Source organism: Gymnoscopelus microlampas (assembly GCF_963454915.1).
Source record: "Gymnoscopelus microlampas genome assembly, chromosome: 9".
In the NCBI taxonomy this organism is placed as follows: Eukaryota; Metazoa; Chordata; class Actinopteri; order Myctophiformes; family Myctophidae; genus Gymnoscopelus; species Gymnoscopelus microlampas.
The window spans coordinates 56012001-56039500 of record NC_139946.1 but is presented as its reverse complement, the minus strand read 5'-3'; the positions used below and the strand labels follow the sequence as shown (position 1 = coordinate 56039500).

Below are 27500 nucleotides of genomic sequence, written 5' to 3'. Positions count from 1 at the left end.
GCGAGGCGTTGTGAGCTTGTAGATCGGCTATTTTTGGCCAAAGTTCTCCTCAGAAAAGAGATACTAGGGTTCAAGTGGTTAAGGTAAAAGAAAAAATCACACCCTGTGTGAAGGTAGCGGCGCCTTTGAATACATTATGTCATCGATATGTGTTTATAATGTGTTTATAGCCATGTGTCATGTGAAGCTTGACCAATCACTTTGTTGACGGGTCTGACCAATCAGAGCGTCGACGACAGATAAAGTTAAATTGAGGATCTAACTTTAAATAACTTACCTAGAAGGAGACTTTAGCCAAATAAAAATATATACAAAAAAAAACATGAGGAAATAAAAAATAAACCTTGACATCATAGTGATGTCATGAATAGTCCCCTTGCCTGACAAATCACAACCTTGACGGGCCTGACCAATCAGAACCTTGACGGGTCTGACCAATCAGAACCTTGACGGGTCTGACCAATCAGAACCTTGACGGGCCTGACCAATCAGAACCTTAACGGACTCTTGGATTCTCGATCGTCTCTATCAAACCATTCTGTCATAACGGATGACTGGGTCCCGAACTCAGACTTTCTATACATTCACCCTTCATCTGTTCTTGTATCTTTCTCTTTCTATTCGTCATATTAACTTTAAATAACTTACCTAGACGGAGACTTTAGCCAAATGAATAATAAGATGAAGTCATTGTCATCGAATTCTATATTCATGACATCATAGTGATGTCATGAATAGTGACCAATCACAACTTTGGCGCACCTGACCAATCAGAACGTTGACGCACCTGACCAATCAGAACGTTGACGCACCTGACCAATCAGAACGTTGGCGCACCTGACCAATCAGAACGTTGACGCAAAAGCCAGGCATAGAGGGCTAATATCCGCTCTATACCTAAAGGTATAGAGCGGCTAGCGCCGCTAAAAATCATATCACACAAAGATTTGGCGGACCCCCTGTAGTAACTCTGAGGACCCTCTAGGGGTCCCGGACCCCCTGTTGAAGACCCCTGATCTAAATACTGAATCAAGCAACTTATAAACTGTCTGCGGTGAAACACAACAGCCTGAGTAGACGTTAAACATGTTTGAAAGTGAAATGTCGATCATCAAAGTATTGTCTAGGAATTGTTGTCTAGGAATGTGACAATATCAAAATATATCTCCAGGAAATCTAGGCTTCATGGTGTGTGTAGTTGATAGAAAATAAGTAACTTTTTGAATGAACTACTCCTTTAATTTGGTTTAGGTTCTTACCGGCAGGGTGCTCTTCTTTGACCTGGTCGCTGTAGACAGAGGCTGGACACACACACACACACGTAGGTTAATACAAAGAGTAAATGGCCGTGTTTCCCAAAAAGCTTCGTAGAGATGCTGCGCAGGTCCTACGACGGGTCTAACGTGTGTCGTCACAGGCTGCGCAGTACCATAGCAGGCACGTAGATTTCAGGTCATGCGTGGCCTACGCAGCTTGCGTAAGAGCCTCCTACACAGCTGGGGCTCGGCCAAACCTACGCTATTAGTAGCAGGTGGTTGTGCCCGTGCATGCCATCTAAACTGGCTACGTGTGTGGTAAAACTACATTTGGGCAACAGCATGGCAGTCTTCTGCAAAAAATCTGAAATAATTGGCAGTCAATGTGTTAAACTTCCACATCAAATATCTACGCCTGTGTGTGTACCCTGGGTGTGTGTGTGTGTGTGTGTGTGTGTGTGTGTGTGTGTGTGTGTGTGTGTGTGTGTGTGTGTGTGTGTGTGTGTGTGTGTGTGTGTGAGTGTGTGTGTACGTACCCTGGGTGTGGTACACAGGCTCTGCACGGTGAAGGTCACTGGACTGACAGCAGATTTAATGGCCTGAACCGCTTCCTCATGACTGGCTGCTTGGAGATCTACTCCTGATACCTGTACACACACACACACACACACACACACACAGACACACACAGACACACGCACACACATGCACACACACACACACACACACACACACACACACACACACACACACACACACACACACACACACACACACGTAAAGGCCAATTAAACATTTTATCGGTCAATGGCCGGTAAATATGGGCAAACAGAATCAGGGTGTGTGTGTGTGTGTGTGTGTGTGTGTGTGACTCGACTTAATCCACACATCGACTCTAATCATGAAACTGGAGGCAGTCAGAATAATAGCATTAGCCAAGGTACAACATCTTTTCTCCAATGTACATGTTCCACGAAAATCCCTACGTGATTTGACTGACAAAACTGTGCACCTAGTGAGACAATGGACTGGTCTTAACACACACACAACACGTGACATTGTATTTCACAGTGAGGGTGGTATGGGTGTTCCCAATATTGCTAAGAGGCTCTCCCACTTGTTAAATATGCTGAACAATGATGACCAGTATGTGAGAGAGCTTGCACGTTCATCTCTATTCCTGGACCTAAAACGACGTAAGGTCCCCCTGGCATGTGGCTCGGATCCTAGCTTCCTAGGCTTCAGGAGGATCCTATTCAATTCAATTCAATTTTATTAAAGTGTCAAATCACAACAAGTTGTCTCAAGACACTTTACATGTAGAGAAGAGACCCCACAATCCCATCCTGAACAAGCAATTTTTGCGACAGTGGCAACGAAAAACTCCCTCTTAACTGGAAGAAACGTCAGGCAGACCCTAGGTTCTAGAGCGGCGGCCTTCTGCCTCGACCGTGTCGGGGGAAAGAGGAGAGAGAGAGAGAGAGAGAGAGAGAGAGAGAGAGAGACAGAGACAGAGACAGAGACAGAGACAGAGCTTCCTAGGCTTCAGAAGGAAACCTAGTGGAAAGCTAGACAGTCGCTCTCCCGGCTTTGGTGTGTGGTCAGACTGGCCGGACTTAAACGATCTGTGCTGTTGGGCTGATGTTACCCTGAAGTGGGTAGGGTCTAACTCTGAGGCGATGGCTGTCTCGGAGGACTTTATATATGACTCCAGTATCTCTGTCAGAGCATCAATGACTGTGTGTGGAACAGAACACCAACTCCCACTGACTAATGCCCGAGGCCGCCTCTTATGGGCACAACAACAAAGGCAGCATTGGACTGAACTGAGGCTGCAAGGGAAGACTGCATGTCTCCCCGCTGCGGACCATTCTGTCTCGCACTCTGTGCTCAAAAATGTTGCTTTAGACGAATGCATTGTTGTCTTTACTCTGAAAGCGAGGCTGCAGGTTTTACCATCTAAACTTAACCTCTCCATCTGGTTTCCAGGCAACCATGCTCCTCACTGTATACATCATGGTCATGAACAAATAGCTGAAACCATGTCCCACATCTTAAATGGGTGCCATGTATACAGGGGACTCTACATAAGTAGGCATGACAGAATAGTGGATTTGATATCTAAAGATATCACTTCTATTTTCAGGTCCTCCATCATGCTGTATAAGCATTCTACTGTGAGGCCGAGCATGTTTAGCCTCTGTGTTCTCTAACATTATAACATGTTTAACCTGTGTAACGATGATTCTGTGTTCTCTAACATTTCAGCTAACACCCCTGATGTCGTTGTTGTTAATGAAAACCATAGTGAGGTGTTCATTCGAGGTCGAGGTCGGCTGTACTTTTGATTACAGCTGAGAGGAAGCCTTCCTAACCAAAGTGCTAAAATATCACCAGCTAGAGCAGACCATCTCTCAGCTAGGCTACAGATGTAAACATTTGTTTTTTATCTTTGGTAGTCTAGGACGTTGGTTCTCAAAGTGGGGTCCGGGGACCCCCAGGGGTACTTGAGGCGGTTCCAGGGGGTCCCCAGCTAAATGATGGATAGGAACCAAATGGACCCTTATGGGTCTGTAACTCTGAGAGTGTACAAATGGAACCAAATGGACCCTAACGGGTCCATTTGGTTCCATTTGTACACTCTCAGAGTTACATTAACATTGATTTTACGATATGAATTGCGGTCCCAGAGGTATAAATGCCATTAAATGGGGGTCCGTAGCCTAATGCATGTTAAACTGGGGGTCCTTGACATTAAAATGGTTGAGAATCACTGCTAGAGAGCCATATAAACCTTCTCTTATTGGGGTCCCTGGCTTATCTTTTCAAATGGGGGTCCGTGGGGTAATAAGCGTCTATTTGGGGGTCCTTGACATGAAAAAGTTTGAGAACCACTAGTCTAGGACACGTGCACAAGTAAGTTGTGAGGGGCCTTCAAATGGCCGGCCTCTCCAAAAGGAGGGCTAAACAATTAGCAAGGTACTGCTCATTATCAGCTATTATAGGAAGCCTCTCAATGTGGAGGAGGCGTTGTTTCCTTTACCCATGATTGTTGTCTGCTGTGTTTGACAAGTATGCCATCTTTTGTTTTGTATGTAACAATGCTCTGCTTTACATGCACTTTGTACCTGTCTGTTTTCCCTTCATCTGACTGCACTGTGTTTATGTCCTTTGTACATCCTGTACTTCTTATTATGTGGACATAAATACATATTTCAAGTGTGTGTGTGTGTGTGTGTGTGTGTGTGTGTGTGTGTGTGTGTGTGTGTGTGTGTGTGTACCTGCAGTAGCTTGTCCCCAGTCTTCAGGTTGTGTGTGTGTGTGTGCGCGCGTGAGTGTGCGTGTGTGAGTGTGTGTGAGTGAGAGTGTGTGTACCTGTAGTAGCTTGTCCCCAGTCTTCAGGTTGTGGGTGTGTGTGCGTGCGTGCGTGCGTGCGTGCGTGCGTGCGTGCGTGCGTGCGTGCGTGCGTGCGTGCGTGCGTGCGTGCGTGCGTGCGTGCGTGTGCGTGTGCGTGTGTGTGTAAGAGAGTGTGTGTACCTGTAGTATACTGTATTGTCCCCAGTCTTCAGGTTGTGTGTGTGTGTGTGTGTGTGTGTGTGTGTGTGTGTGTGTGTGTGTGTGTGTGTGTGTGTGTGTGTGTGTGTGCGTGTGTGTGTGTGTACCTGTAGTATCTTGTCTCCAGTCTTCAGGTTGTGGGTGTGGTCAGCAGGACTGTCAGTCAGAACCTGTTTGATGAAGATTCCTTTAAGCTCCTCCCCGTTCCGGAGGCGCTTGATCACATGTTGACCTCCTACGATGCTGAGACCCAGAGACTGACCCTCCAACACACACACCTCCACCCTGTACACACACACACACACACACACACACACACACACACACACACACACACACACACACATTTTAACCATTTATTTATGTCCAGACAAAAGAGAGCATACACCGCCGGTCACAGAGATCTACGTGATTTTTTTGTGAAAATTACACAAGAGGGCGCTCTAGCACAACTTAGGAATGATCCCGCGACTCCCCTAGAAGGAATCAACGGATGTGACGTCATCCCCAAAAAAACGTCACGTCCGTCCCATCCGCTCCAATGATGGGATGTAGAGAAAAAAAACTTCTAGCTCTAGCTTCTTTGTGTTGGTGAAAACCAGCCATTTTCAACACGCGATCGCTCTAAAATGGCCGATCGCCGTAAAATAAATGTTGTTCCAGTGGATAGTTGGGACCCTCCACCACCCCACGGACACATGCGCGTGCACGTTGTGGCTTCAGCGGCGCTCCATAGATCGTCAAAACGGGAAAAAAAAGAAAACGCTGGCAGCGGCAGGATAAAGCGGATGCATAGTACCTGGGGCGGTGGACGTGTTAACAGTTACTGTTGAAGACTTTTTATTATATTGTTTAGACCAGTGGTTCTCAACCTTTTCTGGATCAGGGCCCACTTGAACATCCCATCTGGCCCACCCATCTGAGCGGCCCACTCCACCGACACATGCCTACAGTATTTGACCGACTACAGCAAACGCGAGGCAGACTCGGGCAAACTCTGCAGCATGGTCATGCTGGACCTCCAAAAGGCGTTCGACACTGTAAAACATTCAATTCTACTGAATAAGCTGAAGGCAATTAGTTTTGATGGTACTTCATTAAACCTTGAGGGAAGAAAACAAGTGGTTGATATCAATGGACCATGTAATCCCCCCCACTTAGCTGTAGGGTTCCCCAAGGAAGCACACTAGGCCTGTTACTGTTCCTTCTATACATTAACGACATGAATGCTGCCTGTAACTGCAAAGTGTTCATGTTCGCTGATGACTCAGCTCTGCTCATCTCAGGAGAGGACAACATGCAAGTTGAGGAAGCTCTCAGCTCTGAGCTCAACAAAAGCCGTACTTGGCTTACCGACAACAAACTGTCACTACACCTTGGTAAAACAGAATGCTTTATTTTTGGGAACAAATATTCCCTCAGTAACAAATGTAAATGATTTCGAGGTCAGAGTTGATGACAATAATCTCTAGCAAATAAGTGGTTACCTATTTGGGCTGCATTCCTGACAGGTGAAAGCATGGCAACAAAGGTGATCAAAAAAGTGAATAAAATGACAAGATTTTTGTGCAGAATGTCGTCAAGACAAGTGCTCTCAGGACTAACTCAATGCCACTGTGACTAACTGACTATGCTTGGACCTCCTGGTTCTCCAACATCTCAATGTCAATAAAGATTAAGCTTCAAACCTCCCGAAACAAACTGATTTGACTACTCTTCAGCCTGGGGCCCATGACCCAACCTTTTCCCAAACATATGTGCGCGCACTATTGGAGTGCCAACACATTTCTTTTTTTATGTTTCTTCTTATTTTATTTTATTTTTTTGTTTAGTTATTTCCTCCTTTGTGTCATATTCATATGTCAGTCGAATGAAGCACAGCGACGGGACACAAACCAAAGTTCGCAGAGCATCAGCACCCCTGTCATTGAGGAGGCTAACACAAGCACAGATTTGCCGGTGGACGAACTCATCCAACCACAGAGACCTCCAAAGGAGGAAAAGATCAAAGGTCACAGACCAAGTGTGAAATGGCCCAAAGCTGTTGAAAAGAAAGAGTGGGAAACAATCAATAACGACCTGACAAAAATCCTGGAACAACAGGTAGGCACGGTAGAGAAAAAGCTTGAAAGGATGGGAGACATTATCTACCACTACGGAGAAGAGCGCTTTGGAGTAAACAAAAGGAGAAGTGGAAAGGCACCACCAACGCCAGCCAAATCTAGGAGGCAGCAAGAGATCGAGAGACTTGTCAGAGAGAGAAGGCAGCTGAGAAAGCAGTGGAAGAAGGCCTCTGATGCAGAGAGAGAAGGTCTCATGCTACTCCAAGCAGACATCAAATGTCGGCTGGCAACCTTGCGAAGAGCAGAGAACTTAAGGAAACTTCGTAAGAAGAAGGAACACTCAAGAACACGGTTCTATAAAAAACCCTTTAAGTTTGTCAAAGACCTCTTTGCTAAGGACAAGAGTGGAATCCTGAAAACACCAAAGCAGGAGCTGGAAGAACATCTGGAAAAGGTCCACCAGGACACGAGGCATGAGCAGATGATTCAAGTTGGCAAGAGTAATCCCTCTATTTAAAAAAGGAAGCAAACTAGATCCTGGCAACTATAGGCCTGTTTCCATCCTTTGTTCAATCTCAAAGGTTATAGAGCGATCAATCCAAGAACAAATCAACAGCTACCTCAGCGAGCGTAAGCTGTTGTTTGAATTCCAATCGGGCTTCAGAACATCCCACTCCACTGACACATGCCTACTGTACTTGACCGATCACATCAAACGTGAGGTAGACTCGGGCAAATACTGCGGCATGGTCATGCTGGACCTCCAAAAGGCATTTGACACTGTAAACCACGAAATTCTACTTGATAAGCTGAGGGCGATTGGTTTTGATTGCACATCACTAAATTGGATGAGATCTTACTTGGAGGGTAGAGAACAAGTGGTTGACATCAACGGAACCATGTCCTCATCCCTCCCGGTGAGCTGCGGGGTTCCTCAAGGCAGCATTCTAGGGCCGTTACTGTTTCTTCTATACATTAACGACATGAATGCTGCCTGTAACTGCAAACTGTTCCTGTTCGCTGATGACTCGGCACTCCTGATTTCGGGTGAGGACAAGTTGCAAGTCGAGGAAGCTCTCAGCTCTGAACTCTCAAAAATCCGTACCTGGCTTACCGATAACAAACTGTCACTACACCTTGGGAAAACCGAATCCATCCTATTTGGGACCAAACATTCCCTCAGTAAAATGAAGGTAAATGACTTCAAGGTCAAAGTCGATGACACAATCATCACTAGCAAAGAAGAGATTACCTATTTGGGATGTATTCTTGACAAACACCTGACAGGTGAAAGCATGGCAACAAAGGTGTTCAAAGGAGTAAACCAGAGAACCAGATTTATGGGCAGAGTTTCCTCTTTTGTCAACCCTCAGGCACTCAGGACCCTCTCTGGGGCCCTGATTCAGCCCCTTTTTGACTATGCTAGCTCCTCTTGGTACTCCAACACCTCAGTGTCACTGAAGACTAAGCTTCAAACCTCCCAAAACAAACTGATTCGACTACTTCTCGGACTGGGGCCCATGACCCACCTCTCTCCCACTCACTTTGCCAGCCTAGGCTGGCTCAGGGTGGAAGACAGGGTTATACAATTAAAAATGGGACTGGTCTTCAAAATTGTAAATGCAGATTTGCCCGAAATGCCCCCTATACCTGCATATCTGTATAAGTACCTCGAAAAAGTTAGTGACACCCACAGTCACAAAACTAGAGGGAGCGTAAACAACAATCTGGTAACACCCACCCATAAAACAAACATGGGCAAATTCTCCTTCTATAGCACTGCCACCAAGGAATGGAATAGTCTAACCCCATCCCTCAAAAAATGCAGTTCGCTGGGCTCATTCAAAACAGCCCTAAAAACTCATCTTTCTGGAGGCCTAAAGAGGAGCTAGTACCAGTTTCCCTGTAGACAGACGACCCCCCCCCCTCCCCCTTTTTTGTACACACTTTTTATTTTTATTTTGATCATGTTTTGTTTTGTATATATTTCATTATTTTCCCATGACCTTTTTTGTACATAATGGTATATATTTTTTCCCTCTGTATTCTTATGTTGATTTTTGAACTGTTTGGTTGCTACTATATATGTCTATGAAATTAATTCAAGGACCCCAATGGAAACAAGCCCGCAAGGACTTTTTTGGCCGGACCTTTTAGACAAAAGCATTATAAATGTAACTGTGTTGTTTTACATTCTTTTGCCTAATAAAAATTTCAATCAATCAATCAATCAATCCCACATGACATCCCACCTATTCAACCTTCGGAATTCAACCTGGACACTGACCTTCCAAAATGGAAGGAAGTAGAGAATGTAGTCCGGCGAGCAAGAGCGGCATCGGCTCCTGGGCCTAATGGAGTACCATACAAGCTCTACAAGAACGCCCCGGATGTGCTACGCTTTCTTTGGAGGCTCATGAGGATAGTGTGGCAGAAGGAAATCATACCTAAGGCATGGCAAAGGGCTGGTGGTGTACTAATTCCAAAAGAGAAGGATGCGACAGACATCAGTCAATTCCGGCCAATCAGCCTTCTCAACGTCGAGGGGAAAATCTTTTTCAGTATAATAGCACAGAGGCTGTCCACTTACCTGGAAAGGAACAAGTACATTGATACATCTGTACAGAAAGCAGGCATTCCTGGGTTCTCTGGTTGCCTGGAGCATACTAGTATGATTTGGCACCAGATCCAAGCAGCTAAGAAGGACAAGAGAGACCTCTATGTCATCTTCCTCGACCTGGCCAATGCCTTTGGCTCAGTTCCCCATGAACTCCTCTGGGAATCTTTCAACTTTTTCCACGTACCAGAACCCATCACTACGCTGTTAAAGGCCTACTTCCAAGACCTGCAACTGTGTTTCACAACACCTGACTTCACTACATCATGGCAGTGCTTGGAAGTGGGCATAATGGCAGGCTGTACAATCTCACCTCTGGCCTTCACTATGGCCATGGAAGTCATCATCAGGGCCTCGAGATGGGTGGTGGGCGGCGAGCGAACTAAGGACGGGCTCCGTCTCCCACCTATCCGAGCATACATGGATGACATGACTACACTGACCAATACTGCAGCATGCACCAAGCGGCTACTTGCAAAACTGCAGGAGAACATCAAATGGGCCCGGATGAAAATCAAGCCAAGCAAATCTCGAAGCATCTCCATAGTCAAGGGACAGCTTAAAGATGTGAAGTTCTGCATTGGAGATGACCCGATACCAACGGTGTCTGAGCAACCTGTCAAAAGCCTGGGTAGATGGTACAACGCAAGCCTCAAGGATAAAGATCAAGTGCAGCAATTGAGGCAGGACATCGCCAATGGCCTTGAGAACATCAACAAAACCCTACTGCCTGGGAAGCTCAAGCTTTGGTGCCTACAGTTTGGACTTCTCCCCCGGGTAATGTGGCCACTCACCATCTATGAGGTCCCAATAACAACTGTGGAGAACATGGAGCGAACCATTACTTCATATGCGAAGAAATGGCTCGGTGTCCCACAATGTCTAAGCAACATCGGCCTCTAGGGCAAAGGGGTCCTTGAACTACCTCTCACAAGTCTAACGGAGGAGTACAAGTGCTCTAAGGTAAGACTTCAGATGACATTGAAGGACTCCAAAGACCAGACCATCAGCAATGCTCCACCTCCCCTACTAACTGGACGGAAATGGACACCATCCAATGCTGTGCAGCAAGCTACATCAGCCCTGAGACACCAAGATATCGTGGGACATATCCAGTGTTGGGCAAGTTACTTTTAAAAAGTAACTAGTTACTTTACTTAGTTACTGCTCCAAAAATGTAATTAGTTACTTTACTTAGTTACTAAATTATGAAAGTAACTAGTAACTAGTTACTTTACTTTACTTTTTTTTTTAAATAAGAAAAAATGTATAAAATAAAATAATTATTATTATATTATTATATATATTATTATTTCCAAATGATTTTGATAGGCTATACATAAAAAACGTTTATTTGTTTCTTCTTCTTTAGAAATATTTTCTTTCACATCAGGATGTAATTATTTATCATTATACTCGGAGCAATACAATAACCCACCTATCTCCCACACTCCCTCCCCAGTCAGTTATCTGTTTGAATGAATTTGATGTCATCATTTGCATATAGATGTGAGTGGCCTTAATTTAACTGACAAAACTTTTTTTTTTATTTCAAAATAAAAAAAACTCTCACACTTATGCCAGTGAGTGTACTGTATTACACACACACACACACACACACACACACACACACACACACACACACACACACACACACTTTTAGTGTTGCTCTGTGGCACAGTGAGAGAAAAGACCATTGTAGTCATTATGAAATGTAGTGGAACAATTAAACGTCTTTCTGCACTGTAGTGGCCCTGCTGCTTTCACTGCTATTTTGCTGACTAGTTCTCTGAAGGCAACAAACTCAACCGTTGCGATGGGAAGCATGTCCTCCTCAACAACATACCTGTCAATCTGTTTAGTTTGGGTGACATGCTGTGGCGATTTTAAAAAATCGTTTTTTGGCTGTTTAGATGGATGGAGTAGCTGCCTGTAGCTCCATCTAGATCACTGCCGGTGGAGTCTTCTTTGGCGACTAGTTTTATAACCCCATGTACTTTAGTTAGGTGCTTCAGGAGATCAGCATTGCTGTTACTCGATGTGGACAATGTTTTCTGTCACTGCAATGTCTTTAGCGCCCTTTATCCCCACACATTCTAAATAATGGTTATATTTCCAAGCTGCAACCTGCAAACTAACGCTGCGCTGTCAGCTGAGAGTGACTGTGTGTGTGTGTGTGTGTGTGTGTGTGTGTGTGTGTGTGTGTGTGTGTGTGTGTGTTAGCAAGGGAAGTCTGTGTATGGCAAAGACCCGCCCAACTCTGTCTCTGATTGGCTTAGGCTGACATTTTACCCCCTGTTAACCAATCATCACTCCTCTCGCTCTAGTCACTTTCACTTTCTCAAGTTAGGGTGAGTGGGACCGCTGCCTGCCTGCCTGTCCTGTTTAGATGACAGACAGGCAAGCTGCTCCGCGGGGGAGACAGCAGTTGGATCACATAATGTAACGCAGTAACGCACCTTTTTTAAATCACAGTAACTATAACGCCGTTACTGAATTGGAAAAGTTAACGCGTTACGTTATTAGTTACCGCAAAAAGTAGTTGCGTTACGTAACGTGTTACGTTAGTAACGCGTTAGTCCCAACACTGGACATATCCAGCATGGAAGAGGAGGCCTTGGCCTGGCAGCAAGCAAACCAACTTGGCGTAAGGCATCAACATCTGAGCGGAGGAAACTGGTGGTCGAGGAGGTGCACAGACTGGAGGAGACTGCAAGAAGTACAAAGGCTGTCTCTCTTGCTAAACAGGGGCAATGGACACGGTGGGAAGGCCTGGAAAGGAGAAAGATCAACTGGAGTGAGTTATGGCAAATGGGAGCCAGCAACATCAGCTTCATCATAAGAGCTATATATGATGTGCTTCCGTCACCAAAAAACCTACATCATTGGTATGGCGAGGACCCAACCTGCCCCCTCTGCCCAGCTCCAGCGACTCTCAGACATATCATGTCGGGTTGCAAGACCAGTCTCACACAAGGCCGCTACACCTGGAGGCACAATCAGGTCCTCAAGAGCCTGGCTGCAGCACTTGAAATCAAGAGGAGTGCAATCAACTCCTTACCCCCAAGAACAAGCAATCCCATCAAAACGAGAACATTCATCCGGGAGGGACAGAAAAAGCCCAAGCATCTTCCTACAAAGCCAGAAACTGGACACCAAGCCATGGCCCGGGACTGGAAGATGCTGGTTGATATTGGCCAGCAACTAATCTTTCCACCTGAGATCGCTTCCACCAACCTTAGGCCAGACATGGTACTCTGGTCCCCTTCACGAAAGTCTGTGTATATCATAGAACTCACAGTCCCGTGGGAGTCCTCTGTTGAGGAGGCCTATGAGCGCAAGAAACTGCGCTACACAGAGCTGGCATCAGACGCAATTCAGCGTGGCTGGAACGTAAAAGTCTGTCCAGTTGAAGTGGGATGCAGAGGATTCGTGGCTTCTTCCACCATCAGATTGCTGAAGGAACTTGGAATCCATGGACAGGCTCTGCGGCAGACCATCAGAGCAGTTTCTGAAGCGGCTGAAAGAGGCAGCCAGTGGCTATGGATCAAACGGAAGGACCCTTGCTGGGCTCTAAGAACATGACCCCCCACCTGAGAACCCAATTCAAACCCCTCCAACTTAAGGAGGGCATATGAGGTATGCGGTCAGCTGTAGGGTTGGCTCAGGGAAGAGGACGCCCCTGCCTTGCACAGTCCCTTGGGATGTCTGCCATTTAACAACTAGGCAAATCTTAATGATTGGGCATGGGACACAAGCTAAGGCTTGATCACCCTGTAGCTGGCCACCTTTGATGAGGGTGTATAGTGTTTGAAGGCCGAAACACCCCCTGATTCAAAGGCACACTACTGAGGATGTGTCCCAAAATTGACATCTTACCCCAGTCTAAGAAAGACACCTCCCATGCCACTCTCATAACATCAAGGCAAATCTCATGTGAGTGCACACCATCTATTGGCACAATGGACAGTATCAACATCACGTCCCGTGTTTTATGAATCCATGTGCTGGGGTAAGGCTCTCAAAGTGTTTGTGTCATATTGTCCATGTGCTGGTGTAAGGCTCTCAAAGTGTTTGTGTCATATTGTCCATGTGCTGGTGTAAGGCTCTCAAAGTGTTTGGCTCTAAAAGCCGCTGGTAGAAGCTCTTCAGAGCGTTGAGCTCAGGGCTTTGAGGCGCTTCAAATTCATGCCAGTCCACTTCCTCACAAACTGTTTGGTTCCGGAGGTTGCCTGTCTACATCTATGTGTACCTTTCTGTGTGTCTTTCTCTCCGTCCATATGACCAAATATGGATGATTGACATCATAGTACTGACATAGTTCTGTCAAACAAATCTTAAACTAATAAATATCAAATGATAGCATTAGCTATCCTACAATATGACATAATCATGCGATGACATCACAGCATCATAATCCTAACTGTGTAATTGTTCTTTAAAATGAATTGTCAGAAACACTAAACATCATTTAGCGACTTGTAACAAGGAAACCGACCTGCCTTCATCCTGACAAGTTAATCTGTTAATTAGTTAACAACTCTCATTGACGGTGTTGCTGCTGTGTGAAATGTTTCACTGGACGATACATGTGAAAGGAGAACATAGGAAGAACCAGGCTGCTGTGGTGGTCGGACAAAACATGTACTGCTTTGGAGGAGAGAGAGACCTGAAGAAAAGAGATCACATTGATGTACACGTCTTCAACACAGTGTCTTTATGCTGGGGGAAGTTGACCCCAGTGACACCTGGCGGAGGAGAACGCCACCTTGCGGTTCCCTCCAGGCGTGAGGGCCACACAGCTGTGCTGATAGGAGATACTGTCTACATATGGGGAGGGTTTCCTTACTGCAATGTGCTTTACGCATTTGATGTCGACACCCACATATGGTTTGAATCACATGTTTCTGGGAATGCTCCAGCGGCGAGGAGCTACCACTCAGCCTGTGTCTTGGAGAAGGTCATGTATATTCATGGAGGACACACCCTGCAGTATCATGGATTCACTAATGACATCTACAAGTTGGACACCAGCACAATGGTCTGGTAAGCTAGCAGTTATTCAGTACGGTGTGGAGCAGTCAGAACTCCCACACAACATCAAGTGGGAACTGGCAGCCATGACTACCAACAGCAGATGAACAAAATAACAAAGTCCTCTAAACAAACAAGAACAGTAAGCCCACTAAAACTAATACAACTGTGAATAAATACAGATCGTTCCATGGACTGGAGACCCTGCAGCTGCACCTGTTGACCGTGAATAATGTTGAGGTCAGATGGATGGTGAATAATGTTGGGGTCAGATGGATGGTGAATAATGTTGAGGTCAGATGGATGGTGAATAATGTTGAGGTCAGATGGATGGTGAATAATGTTGAGGTCAGATGGATGGTGAATAATGTTGAGGTCAGATGGATGGTGAATAATGTTGAGGTCAGATGGATGCGGCGTATGCATTTTCAGAGCCTGTTTATTTTGAATGGTCAATCAATCGATTAATAATAACTAGACCATACCCAGTCGGCGCAGCGCATCCGTGGGGGAATATGCGCACATGATCTGGCAACCCGGGAGGCAGTTCGTCCCATAGCTGGGCAGGCCCGTAACCATGGTGACATTGTTTGACACATAAACGCTAATAAGAAGCTGAGATTTGATGAAATTGAAAAAGGGGCTTCACAGTTAAGTTCAGATGGTAATGGTCAATGGCTGTGTGCAAAATCAGAGCAATTGGTCCAGCCACTGAGGAGAACCGGGTATCTTCACCTACTCACTCACTCACTCACTCACTCACTCACCACTACAGACGGACAGAGGTTACTAGAATTATAGTAGGATAATTATTGTATTACCTCAATAGACATTGTCATAAATACTACCTGCTTCCAGTGGCTAGTTTAAAGTCTTCTTCCAATCACCATGACAAGCGTTTTGGTAAATGATGGTCCTATTTATTTTAAAATGGATGATAAAGTAGGGTATGCAGTAGGAGGGGCGTGGCTACCCTGTGATGATTCGATTGACAAGCTACACAACCAATAGCATTCATTCCCGATGCAGCGATGTACGAAAGCTGTAAGAAAGTGAATCTCACTAAACCACCCACTGTTCTACCTTGTAAACCTGTCATGTGACAATAAACCGGATTCTGATTCTCCACCCCCGCTCTGGTCCCCAACCAATGGCATTCATTCATTTCCGGTTTCTCATTTGCATATTCGGACCGGATATAGAAAGGTGAAAAATAGGCTTCATTCACGGTCTGTAGAGTCTATGGGCGTCACTGTGTCCATGTATTTTCTTTTTTTTACAGTCTATGGTTTTGACGTGTACTGGTGTTTTCAGTTCTTACGCTAGATGGCGCTCTTCTCTGACCTATGAGTCACAAGTGAAGCAGGAAATGATGTGATCGCAAAAAAAGCAGCCACATTCACCCCCATTCTTTTTTTTGTTTTTATCTACATTTTTATCCCACGATTTTGAAACCCTTTTTCACCCAGTGCCAATTGTCTAAGTGATCATGGGCGCTACACTCCCCCTGCCAGCCTAGGGATCCCAGAGCCGAGCTCATGCCTCCTTCAACGCATGAGAGCCAACTGGCCTTCTTATCACCTGACAGGGGGGAGTTTCCCCGGTAGGACGTAGCTTCTTATCACCTGACAGGGGGGAGTTTCCCCGGTAGGACGTAGCGCGTGGAAGGAACACATTATTCCTTTCCCCTCCATGGCTGTCATGGGGGAGGCGGTATAGCGACCAGGATTACTACATGTTTTTGTGAGGGTATTAACTACCCTAAGGGACACGGGTAGAACATGCAAACTCCACACAGAGTAGGCCCTTTCACCAACCCAACCTAGGGTATGGTCACTGATGACGCGGAGGAGAAGACACGCCCCCAGTGCCCACAGCGTCCCTGGCGGGAATCGAACCGAGGACCTTCTAGCTGTGAGGCGACTGCGCCACCGTAACCCCCATTCACCCCCATTCAAATGGATTTGGAAAAAAAACCTTTCCTCTGCTTTATGTTGCTTTTTGGTGAAAACAACCTACATTCAACTAGAAATGACTATTGTGTGCAAATACCTGCGGGGGGGTCCCCAGTGACTGAAGGCCGGTGTCTCTTCTCCTTCACCATCCTCTCTCTCTGGGAGATCACTGGACACGCACGCACACGCACACACACACACACACACACACACACACACAAATCAAATCAATACAATCCTAACTCGGTGACCATTGCTCTGATCAGTGTAATATAGGGCTGGATTTTCAGACCTGAAAATCGAGTTCATAAAAAGGCTGTGCTATTATAAAATAGCAAAAATAACTGTCAGTCAACTATTTGGACCGCGCTATGAGCTTGTAGATCTGCTATTTTTGAAAAATCGTGAGAATTTGTGCAAATCTTTAAATATATACATATTTAAAAGCGAACATTTTTAACTCATATCTTTGCTTCTGGGGGTCCCTGGAACCAAATGTTTTGAGATGGGGGTCGGCGGCAAATATGTACAATTTTGGGGGTCCTTGACTTGAAAAAGTTTGAGAACCACTGATATAGAAACATAGGTTTTTCAGAAAAAGGTTAGGATTATGTTTAGAATGGGCCTCAGGTCTTAATGGGTTAATCTTTAACCCCTAATATAGAGTACAGAAGTCCTGATGTCACTCGTTCATCCCCTGGGTCGTAAAGTAATTTCTCTATGGAGAATAACATTGGGTCATCTTAGAATCGTCTCATATAAGAATTGTGGTCCAAAAATAAACAAACTGTCTCTGCGATATTGTCAGGGAGGAGGTTCTGTATCGTTTATGATAGTCAGTCACTTATATTTGATACAGTCTATTTCTGGTGAAAATGTAACTATTTTTGTGACCATTTTCAGTGTAACACCACCGTAAACGGAACTATTTGCGATCCGGTTTTGCCGTTCCCGTCGGCCTCCATTCTAAAGCGCACACTAAAACTCCATTTTCTCCCTTGTAGTTTTTTCTCCTCTGTGATCACTGTTTAACATAAACCGTTCTAACTACAACATGGATGCCCCGTTTGACACGTGGTCTGCACTGGTAGACACAGGGACACGTGCACGATGTTTACAAACAGTGCATCGCGCATTCTAAAGGATTTTAACGGGGTCTATGGCGACGTGAAAAAAACAACAATAAAACCTTGGCACTGGTGAGTACATTATGAGATTAACCTCTGGCAGTGGATGTGTTAAACACGTCTATGGGGATTCAGAACGGGGGGGGGGGGGGGAACGCGACCCGGGTAGGATGTGTAAATTACGTCAGACTCCGGTGCTCTGTGTCATAACCATAAAAATAGTATAACAATGCAACTTATGTAAATTAAAGTTAACCGTTGAGGTCGTTATTGATGATGTCAGAGGAACAGCTCACCTGTGGTCTCCTCTGATTGGTGGAGGATGGCCCCGCCTCCTCCTCCTCTCCGTGTCGACCACCCTCACGGTTCTACGAGACGAGACCAAACAAGAACACTTTATTCATATTGTTGTATTCATGACTTAGAGCAGTGGTTCCTAAATGTTATTCATATTGTTGTATTCATGACTTAGAGCAGTGGTTCCTAAATGTTATTCATATTGTTGTATTCATGACTTAGAGCAGTGGTTCCTAAACGTTATTCATCTACTTATATAATTGGCGAGTGACTTCCGCGCGCCGCTGACGCTATAGCCACAGCTCTGTAATTGAGTAAACACAACACCGACACACCACATCTCGCCAACACAGTAGCCACGGCGGACGCGCAGAATTTACGGGTGGCGTAGGGCACCTATCATTGCTCACTACACAGTTTCCACGTCGCAACATAATTTATTCCACTCACCACATTACGGACAAAACGGAAGGTGAAACAGTTTCGTACCGTTTACCGTGCACACCACCGACACCGAACGGCGACGGCTTTAGCCGAAACAACACGAGCGGCCGCCATTGAACTCTGCGCATCTCCACAACAACACACAAGCAGGTCCTTCGCTTCAACCCCCCCACCCCCCAAAATAAGCGCGCCCTCACAGCCCTAGAGCCCCGTGCGCGGCTGGGGTTCACGGAGGCTCTAAAATGGAGAGGACGTGCCAAAAAAAACTACCTCCCGTCCTCTCCCATTATAGGCTCGATCTCCAAGCTTTTATTTTTTATTTTTGCTAAAAAATAAAAGCCTGGGCTAGCAAGTCGGTGTTGTGGGTATAGGAGGTGTTTCATTTCCCCCAACCAACCAGAGTGCAGTGGGCGTCGCTCCAAATGTTGTGTTGACGGGGGCGGAGGCTGACGGACAGATCGTGAACCAATGGGATCAGGCGCATTCTCTCCCCGCTGATTTTAAACCCGCCCCTCTAGACACGAAAGCAGGAAGGCTAGTGCAGCCTACTCCCATTATGACTCCTTGATAAAAAGCTTCATATCTTTTTAACGTGGTGGAAACGAGCCATTTTCGATGGGCGATCACTCTGCAATGGCGGATCGCGTTAGAAATATTATTGTTCCAGACGATTTATTTATTTATTTATTTATTTATTTATTTATTTAACAGGGACAATGCACATTGATCAACATGTCAGTTATTCACGTCCATGTAAATGAGCCAGAGTTAGCCAGAGTTGGCTAATTTTCATCTGTAGTCCCTGGGCAGGCTGTTAAAAAAGTGGTATAGTTATCCATACACAAAGAGACATCGTCAACAATACAAAACAAGTAGACATGTACAAAAGACAAAACGAATACAGTAAAATAGGAGAAGACACATCAGTGATTAATGGAGCCGACATTTACTCATGATTACAAATTTGGTTAACTTTTAGCCATCTTTTAAGGTTGAATTTGAAGGTTAGATAGTTGTTGGTCTCTCTTACTTCGGTAGGAAGACTGTTCCAGTGATGGGAGGCTCTAACAGAGAAGACTGTTTTACCAAACACACTCCGTCTGAATGGTACCTCACAGTCTCCTCTGGTAGTTGCCCTTGTTGTTCTGTCACCACTCTCCCTTCGCTCTATGAACTGTTTTAGTGGTGGAGGTGCAAGCCCATTTAAAACCTTAAAAATGAGACAGGCATCTGCAAAATGTTTAAAGCTATCAAAATTAAATAAATTGTACTTTTGATAGACGGGACCCTCCACGGTCGTGCACGCACCCTTTGTTTACATCTGCGTTCTCGTCGTGGCGTCTACAGCTCTGTTAATCAAGTCCATGATCATAACACCAGAGGCAGCTCCACAAACCATGTTCAACCCAGATTTGGCTCAACAAAGGGAAGTAACTCGTTCTCATGCTATTCATCAAAAATGTGGAATGCCCTACCAAAAGGAGTAAAGGAGTGTAAAACCCTACTCACTTTCAAAAATGCCCTAAAGATACACCTTCAGGAGGCTGCAATTCAAAAATGGCCCCTGTCTAAGTCCTAACCTACCCCATGTCCTAACCTACCCCATGTCCTAACCTAACCTACCCCCTCCCCCTCTCTCTCTCTCTTTCTTCTTTTGTACATATTTTTCACTCTTCATACCAGTAACCTGTAAACTGATTGTATGACATTCTGTATAGTAGTGTGTATATGTGTCTGTCTCTTATATGTATAGTAGTGTGTATATGTGTCTGTCTCTTATATGTATAGTAGTGTGTATATCTGTCTGTCTCTTATATGTATAGTAGTGTGTATATCTGTCTGTCTCTTATATGTATAGTAGTGTGTATGTGTCTGTCTCTTATATGTATAGTAGTGTGTATATGTGTCTGTCTCTTATATGTATAGTAGTGTGTATATGTGTCTGTCTCTTATATGTATAGTAGTGTGTATATGTGTCTGTCTCTTATATGTATAGTAGTGTGTATATGTGTCTGTCTCTTATATGTATAGTAGTGTGTATATGTGTCTGTCTCTTATATGTATAGTAGTGTGTATATGTGTCTGTCTCTTATATGTATAGTAGTGTGTATATGTGTCTGTCTCTTATATGTATAGTAGTGTGTATATCTGTCTGTCTCTTATATGTATAGTAGTGTGTATATGTGTCTGTCTCTTATATGTATAGTAGTGTGTATATGTGTCTGTCTCTTATATGTATAGTAGTGTGTATATCTGTCTGTCTCTTATATGTATAGTAGTGTGTATATGTGTCTGTCTCTTATATGTATAGTAGTGTGTATATCTGTCTGTCTCTTATATGTATAGTAGTGTGTATATGTGTATGTCTCTTATATGTATAGTAGTGTGTATATCTGTCTGTCTCTTATATGTATAGTAGTGTGTATATCTGTCTGTCTCTTATATGTATAGTAGTGTGTATATCTGTCTGTCTCTTATATGTATAGTCGTGTGTATATGTGTCTGTCTCTTATATGTATAGTAGTGTGTATATGTGTCTGTCTCTTATATGTATAGTAGTGTGTATATCTGTCTGTCTCTTATATGTATAGTAGTGTGTATATCTGTCTGTCTCTTATATGTATAGTCGTGTGTATATGTGTCTGTCTCTTATATGTATAGTAGTGTGTATATGTGTCTGTCTCTTATATGTATAGTAGTGTGTATATGTGTCTGTCTCTTATATGTATAGTAGTGTGTATATCTGTCTGTCTCTTATATGTATAGTAGTGTGTATATGTGTCTGTCTCTTATATGTATAGTAGTGTGTATATGTGTCTGTCTCTTATATGTATAGTAGTGTGTATATCTGTCTGTCTCTTATATGTATAGTCGTGTGTATATGTGTCTGTCTCTTATATGTATAGTAGTGTGTATATCTGTCTGTCTCTTATATGTATAGTAGTGTGTATATGTGTCTGTCTCTTATATGTATAGTAGTGTGTATATGTGTCTGTCTCTTATATGTATAGTAGTGTGTATATGTGTCTGTCTCTTATATGTATAGTAGTGTGTATATGTGTCTGTCTCTTATATGTATAGTAGTGTGTATATGTGTCTGTCTCTTATATGTATAGTAGTGTGTATATGTGTCTGTCTCTTATATGTATAGTAGTGTGTATATGTGTCTGTCTCTTATATGTATAGTAGTGTGTATATCTGTCTGTCTCTTATATGTATAGTAGTGTGTATATGTGTCTGTCTCTTATATGTATAGTAGTGTGTATATGTGTCTGTCTCTTATATGTATAGTAGTGTGTATATCTGTCTGTCTCTTATATGTATAGTAGTGTGTATATGTGTCTGTCTCTTATATGTATAGTAGTGTGTATATCTGTCTGTCTCTTATATGTATAGTAGTGTGTATATGTGTCTGTCTCTTATATGTATAGTAGTGTGTATATCTGTCTGTCTCTTATATGTCATCATGATTTGTGTACATGGGGATCTCATCTTAAACAAGCTACGTGCTTAACTGAGCTATCCAGTTTAGTAGACCTTGTATTGCGAAATGTGTACTTCCATGTACTGTTATGTACTGTTCTCATGTCTTACTAAATAAAGTACATCAATCAATCAAACAAACAGCGCAGTGTAAACGGTAAGAATGCCATCACTAGATGTTCCCTGTTTTAAAAAACCTCTGGCACTAAACGTGTTAACACATTGAGTGCCAGGTACTATCTTCTAAATCCTCCTCAGAGTGCCAGCGCTTTTTACCGTGTCTTGGCGATCTTTAGACGGCTGCAGAAGCCACAACGTGGACCCCAGTAAAAGTACAATATTTGCCTCTGAGATGTAGTGGAGTAGAAGTAAAAGTGCTGAACATTAGGCATTGACTTTTACAGCCCTATATACATTGAAGCCATTTGAAAATAGCAGATCTACAAGCTCACAATGCGTCACGATGTGACGCATTGTGAGCTTGTAGATCTGCTATTTTCAAAAGATTTTTATACATTTGAAACCTTGTGAAATGCGACATTCTGCATAATGAGTACTTTCTACTGTTGGTACTCTAAGTACATTTTGATACCAATATTTTTGTACTTTTACTCAAGTCTATTTTTAATTCTGGACTTTTACTTGAACCAGAGTATTTCTACATTGCAGTATTAATACTTCATAGTAAAATATGTGAGTATTGTTTTCCACCACTGGTTATTCCATGTTGGGCCAGCAGAGGGAACCAGAGGACTGCTGCTCAACACAAGCCTCTCTGAGAGGCAACCAGAGGAAGGTGGCTCGGGGTGCGGTCCGGGGACCCCCTGGGGTCCTTAGAGGCGTTCCAGGGGGTCCCCAGTATTTTAGTTTCACCACACAGTCCTTATGCTGGCCATGATGCCATTATAGGTGAACGTTCAGCTTCAGCAGCCGATCTACAAGCTCATGTTTACGACACGTTGTGAGCTTGTAGATCGGCTGTTTACGGCAAAGACATTTGGTGTAGAGGTGGAGAAAAAGGAGGGAACCAAGTAAAGACCCCTGGGGGACCCCTGTCAACTATGTTTATAGGGTTTAAGAGACGCAAGGTTTAAAGGAGAGGAGAGGAGATAAGGAGGGTTATACTGACTCAGAGTCTGTGTCAGTCAGGGTGAGTTCTGAATCCGCTTCACTGTCTCTGGAATCTACTGTCAATAAAGACACACACACACACACACACACACACACACACACACACACACAGAAAATGACTTTAGTTATTGTCCATGTATTCACACATGAGTCAGTTTTATCTGCGAATACATTGTTTTTACACTTTTTCAGATTTTTTTTAATAAGCCATGTATGATAACAATAATAATAATAATAATAATAATAATAATAATGTGTCTCATGTATATGTGATATGCTGTCTGTTTTAATGTATGTATTAAATGATGTATTAAATATGTATTATGTAATATGTATTAAATGAACTCAAACTAAACTAAAATTAAGCCTTTTCCACTAAATCTAAACTAAACTAGGAAACCCAGTGTGTGTGTGTGTGTGTGTGTGTGTGTGTGTGTGTGTGTGTGTGTGTGTGTGTGTGTGTGTGTGTGTGTGTGTGTGTCTCACCTGCAGTCCTCAGAGGTGTGTGTGTGTGTGTGTGTGTGTGTGTGTGTGTGTGTGTGTGTATGTGTGTGTGTGTGTGTGTGTGTGTGTGTGTGTGTGTGTGTGTGTGTGTGCGTGCGTGTGCGTCTCACCTGCAGTCCTCAGAGGTGTGTGTGTGGGTTCATCTCTCTCCTCCTGAAGGAGGATAAAACACACAGGAGGTCTATTGCTAAAGGGCACATGGTGTTTGTGGGAACTTGAACCTGTGACCTTTAAATTAACCCCTCCACCCCTGTAACTAATCTGCTGTTCAACACAACTACACACACACACACACACACACACACACACACACACACACACACACACACACACACACACACACACACACACACACACACCTGAAGAGACACAGAGCCTTTCTCAGTCTTAAAGGCATAACATCATAAGTGCTTGGTCATGCTACAGTGTCACAACAATAGCCAACACAGGTTGCAGATCTAAAAGCTCACAATGTGTCGCAAACACGTTGTAGATCTGATTTTTTTGGTGAATGTTCCTCCCATAATGGACCCTTTGCTAAACCCCACCCCAAAAGCAATTGTCCAATGCCAGCTTAGCAACCGTTGTTAGCCTGGCATAGGTCTGGCAAGCTTTCGTCACCTGCCATAGCTGTCAATGTTATTTCGCCCTCACACACACACACACACACACACACACACACACACACACACACACACACACACACACACACACAATCATTTGCAATATAATAGCAAGAATAGGAATACCACGATAACGCAATGGTGACTATGAACAGCCCTGACCATGAACCAGCAACAGATTCCACGTACCCAAACCCGTTGGAGGGTTCTTTTCCCAAGCTGAAATATGCGCTTAAGGATAAGGATAATTCCTTTTAACAGGTCGTTCATGAAAGTCCTTGCGGTCTTGTTTCCAATGAGAACCTGTGAGCAATTAGGGGTTAAGAGTCTTGCTCAGGGACAAATTTCATTTCATCGACACATATGCTGACCTGGCCTGGAATCGAACCTGTGGCAACCAGGGCCTCTGGCTCCATAGGCGGGCTCACTAACCACTCAGCTATGGCCGCCGCTTAAACTGCAAGGCTTCATGGCTGTCTTGCTGAACACATACACAGCTTAACGTCAGGAAAGTTAAACAACTCACTCGCCCAGGTGGTGTCAATAATAGGCTACTAATCGCCGTAATTATAACAACATTCAGAATCACAGCGCTGCCTGTTTCGGATTCCGCACGTTAAAGTATATTAATTCATTTGTTCGTCTATTTATTAACTGCTACTGTAGTCTTACCCTGTGGTACATGAAAACTCCTGTTACTGTCATGGATCAACTTCAACCTGGTGTTTGCACTTTCTCCATTTACGGTCCGTACACCTATATAAACGTTTTATATTTCAAATATAAAGTGCTTACCCCATGGCCACGGATGTTACAATTCTGCACAGGACTCTCAAAAGTACCCGTATATTCTGTATTGTTCAATAAAAAGCATTTTAATCCGATCGGTGGCCATTTTCTCATAGAGTTATAATGTATCAGAGTGCAATACACCTACCAACCGATAGGGTCGCTTAGTTGAAAGCATATGGAGAAAATGGCCTTTGGTACTTTTGAGAGCCCGTACATAAAATGTAACATCCGTGGCCATGGGATAAGCACTTTATATTTGAAATATGAACGTTTATGTAGATGTACGGGCCATAAATGGAGAAAGTGCAAACACCAGGTTGAAGTGTATCCATGGCTATTACTCCCACTAACATTTCCCATGTTTTTAGTTTATTGAAATAATGTCATGCACATGTGTCAGTGCATAGCCTACTGCAGGCCTTGTTGACTAGATTTAGAAGAGATTTTGAAGCTCTTGCTGCTGAAATGATGGATTATTTTTAAGGGGAAAAGCCGTCATTTAAGCAAGTCAATGGGTGAGAAGCAGAGTTTGCCAGGCCTGGGTGTGACTAACTCACACCACCAGTCACAGGGTGGAGTGGGTGGGGCTTAGCGAAGGGTCCATTGAGATGCTTTGGTTATCTGAAGCTCTGGTTGTCTGTTGATTTTATCATTATTATTGTTTTGTCCTCTACTAACCTCCTCTCCTCCAGAGGGCAGTGTGGCGGAGGGGTAAGGGGGAGGAGAGGGGTATCTCTCCTCCTCTTCCTCCTCTTCCTCCTCGTCGACGGTCATCTCCCTGCTCATGAGGGGGGAGGAGGGAAGAGGGAGGACGAGGGGGGAGGAGTAACGAGGAGCGGCGTCCAGGATCAGCTCTGGTTCATCATCATCATCATCATCATCATCATGATGACGAAGGTCCTCTGGTAGAATGGAGCCGTCACCGAAACCCTAACACACACACGCACACGCACACACACACACACACACACACACACACACACACACACACACACACACACACACACACACACACACACACACGTGAAATATGCATTTATGTCCATATCCACCTGTTTCCTAGGCTTTTCACTGTGTGTTACACTTCCTGTCTTTTGATCCAATGAATTCCAATGAAACCGGTCAGATGACTAATGATATCCAATGAAATCCGACAGGAAGTGGAAAACACACAGCCAAGAAACAGGTGGATAAACAGAAGTATAAGAATGTCTTGTACAAACGCTGCCAGTGCAGTCAGATAATGGGAAAACAGACCGTTACAACAGACAGTTACATATGAGGCAGAACATTGTTACATACAGCAGTGCTTGTTTATAAGAAACTCTGATTGCTGAAACCAGGCATATTGTCCAAACAGTTTTCCACACAATCATTGAGCACATTACTACATTAACGACGCTAGTTACGACATGTGTGTTTGCTAAGTTACTATAAAACAACATTAACACCTCCGTGTTCACACCACCACCACAGTTCGCACGCACGCACACACACACACACACACACACACACACACACACACACACACACACACACACACACACACACACACACACACACACACACACACACACACACACAGTGTGTAACACCTGTCTAAGTTCCTTTGCAGTGAAGCTGTTAATCATGTGGACATGAAGCCATTGTCCTGATGGGACATTATGAGATCAGACGTATTAATGATAAAACACTTAGTGTGATTCAGTTCTGTTGGACCCACACTGTACACTACACACTGTCTGGGAAGAGGAGGTGAGAGATGGAAGCATTAACACATTAACCGCCAAGAACGTAGTCCTACGGTCCGTTAAATCCAACTGATAAGCGCCGAGACCGTAGTGCTACGGTCCGGGTGCCTTTTCCTTTTTTTCGAATTGTTATTATTTTTTTCAATTTTCTACACGGACCATTTTCAGTGTAACACCACCGGAAGTCGAAACTATTTGCGATCCCGTTTTTTGTTTCCCGTCGGCCTCCATTCTAAGGCGCACACTAAAACCCCTGTTTAGCCCTTTTTCCTCCTCGCATTTCCCATGTTAACATAAACGGTCAGAACTCAAACATGGCGGCTCCGTTTGACACGTGGTCTGCACTAGTAGACACAGGGACATGTGCACGCTGTTTACAAACAGTCCATCGCGCATTCTAAAGGATTTTAACGGGGCCTATGGCGACGTGAAAAAAAACAACAATAAAACCTTGGCACTGGTGAGTACATTCTGAGATTAGCCCTTGGCAGTGGATGTGTTAAAGAGGATGATGGTGATGATGATAGCACTTCATCTAACATCTCCTCACTGTCCTGAAGACGAGCGCTACCATCAAACCAGCCAACTCCATGTCTCTGCACACGTTTGAATCAGTCTGTCAGTCAGTCAGTCAGTCAGTCAGTCAGTCTCTCTAAACACTTTTATTCAGTGCCAGACGTATTTCTGGCTGTGTGGTCCCAGTGCCAGGATTTAGCTTTTCTCTTACCTTTTCACAGTAATCACAGAATATTTATCTCCAGTATGATTGATCCCCTGATGATTGCTAATCACTGAGGGTTTGACGTCATTGGCACTCAGGGCTTACTAAAAAACGTTTTTTTTCCAATTACCAAACCTGCCTCTGACG

The 27500-nt window shown here is 44.2% G+C and overlaps 1 protein-coding gene across 1 annotated transcript in view; it reads right to left on the bottom strand.

The window, feature by feature from the left end:
* patj (PATJ crumbs cell polarity complex component) overlaps positions 1 to 27500 on the bottom strand; it is a 164908-nt gene that overhangs the window by 76719 nt on the left and 60689 nt on the right. Inside the window, exons 20-27 of the mRNA XM_084066804.1 lie at positions 25560 to 25811; positions 23577 to 23619; positions 22961 to 23018; positions 17904 to 17975; positions 16578 to 16649; positions 4919 to 5096; positions 1793 to 1903; positions 1260 to 1301 (exon numbers count right to left, since the gene is read on the bottom strand). Of these exons, the coding sequence (XP_083922930.1) occupies positions 1260 to 1301; positions 1793 to 1903; positions 4919 to 5096; positions 16578 to 16649; positions 17904 to 17975; positions 22961 to 23018; positions 23577 to 23619; positions 25560 to 25811 (828 nt within the window). The remainder of the gene's footprint in view (positions 1 to 1259; positions 1302 to 1792; positions 1904 to 4918; positions 5097 to 16577; positions 16650 to 17903; positions 17976 to 22960; positions 23019 to 23576; positions 23620 to 25559; positions 25812 to 27500) is intronic.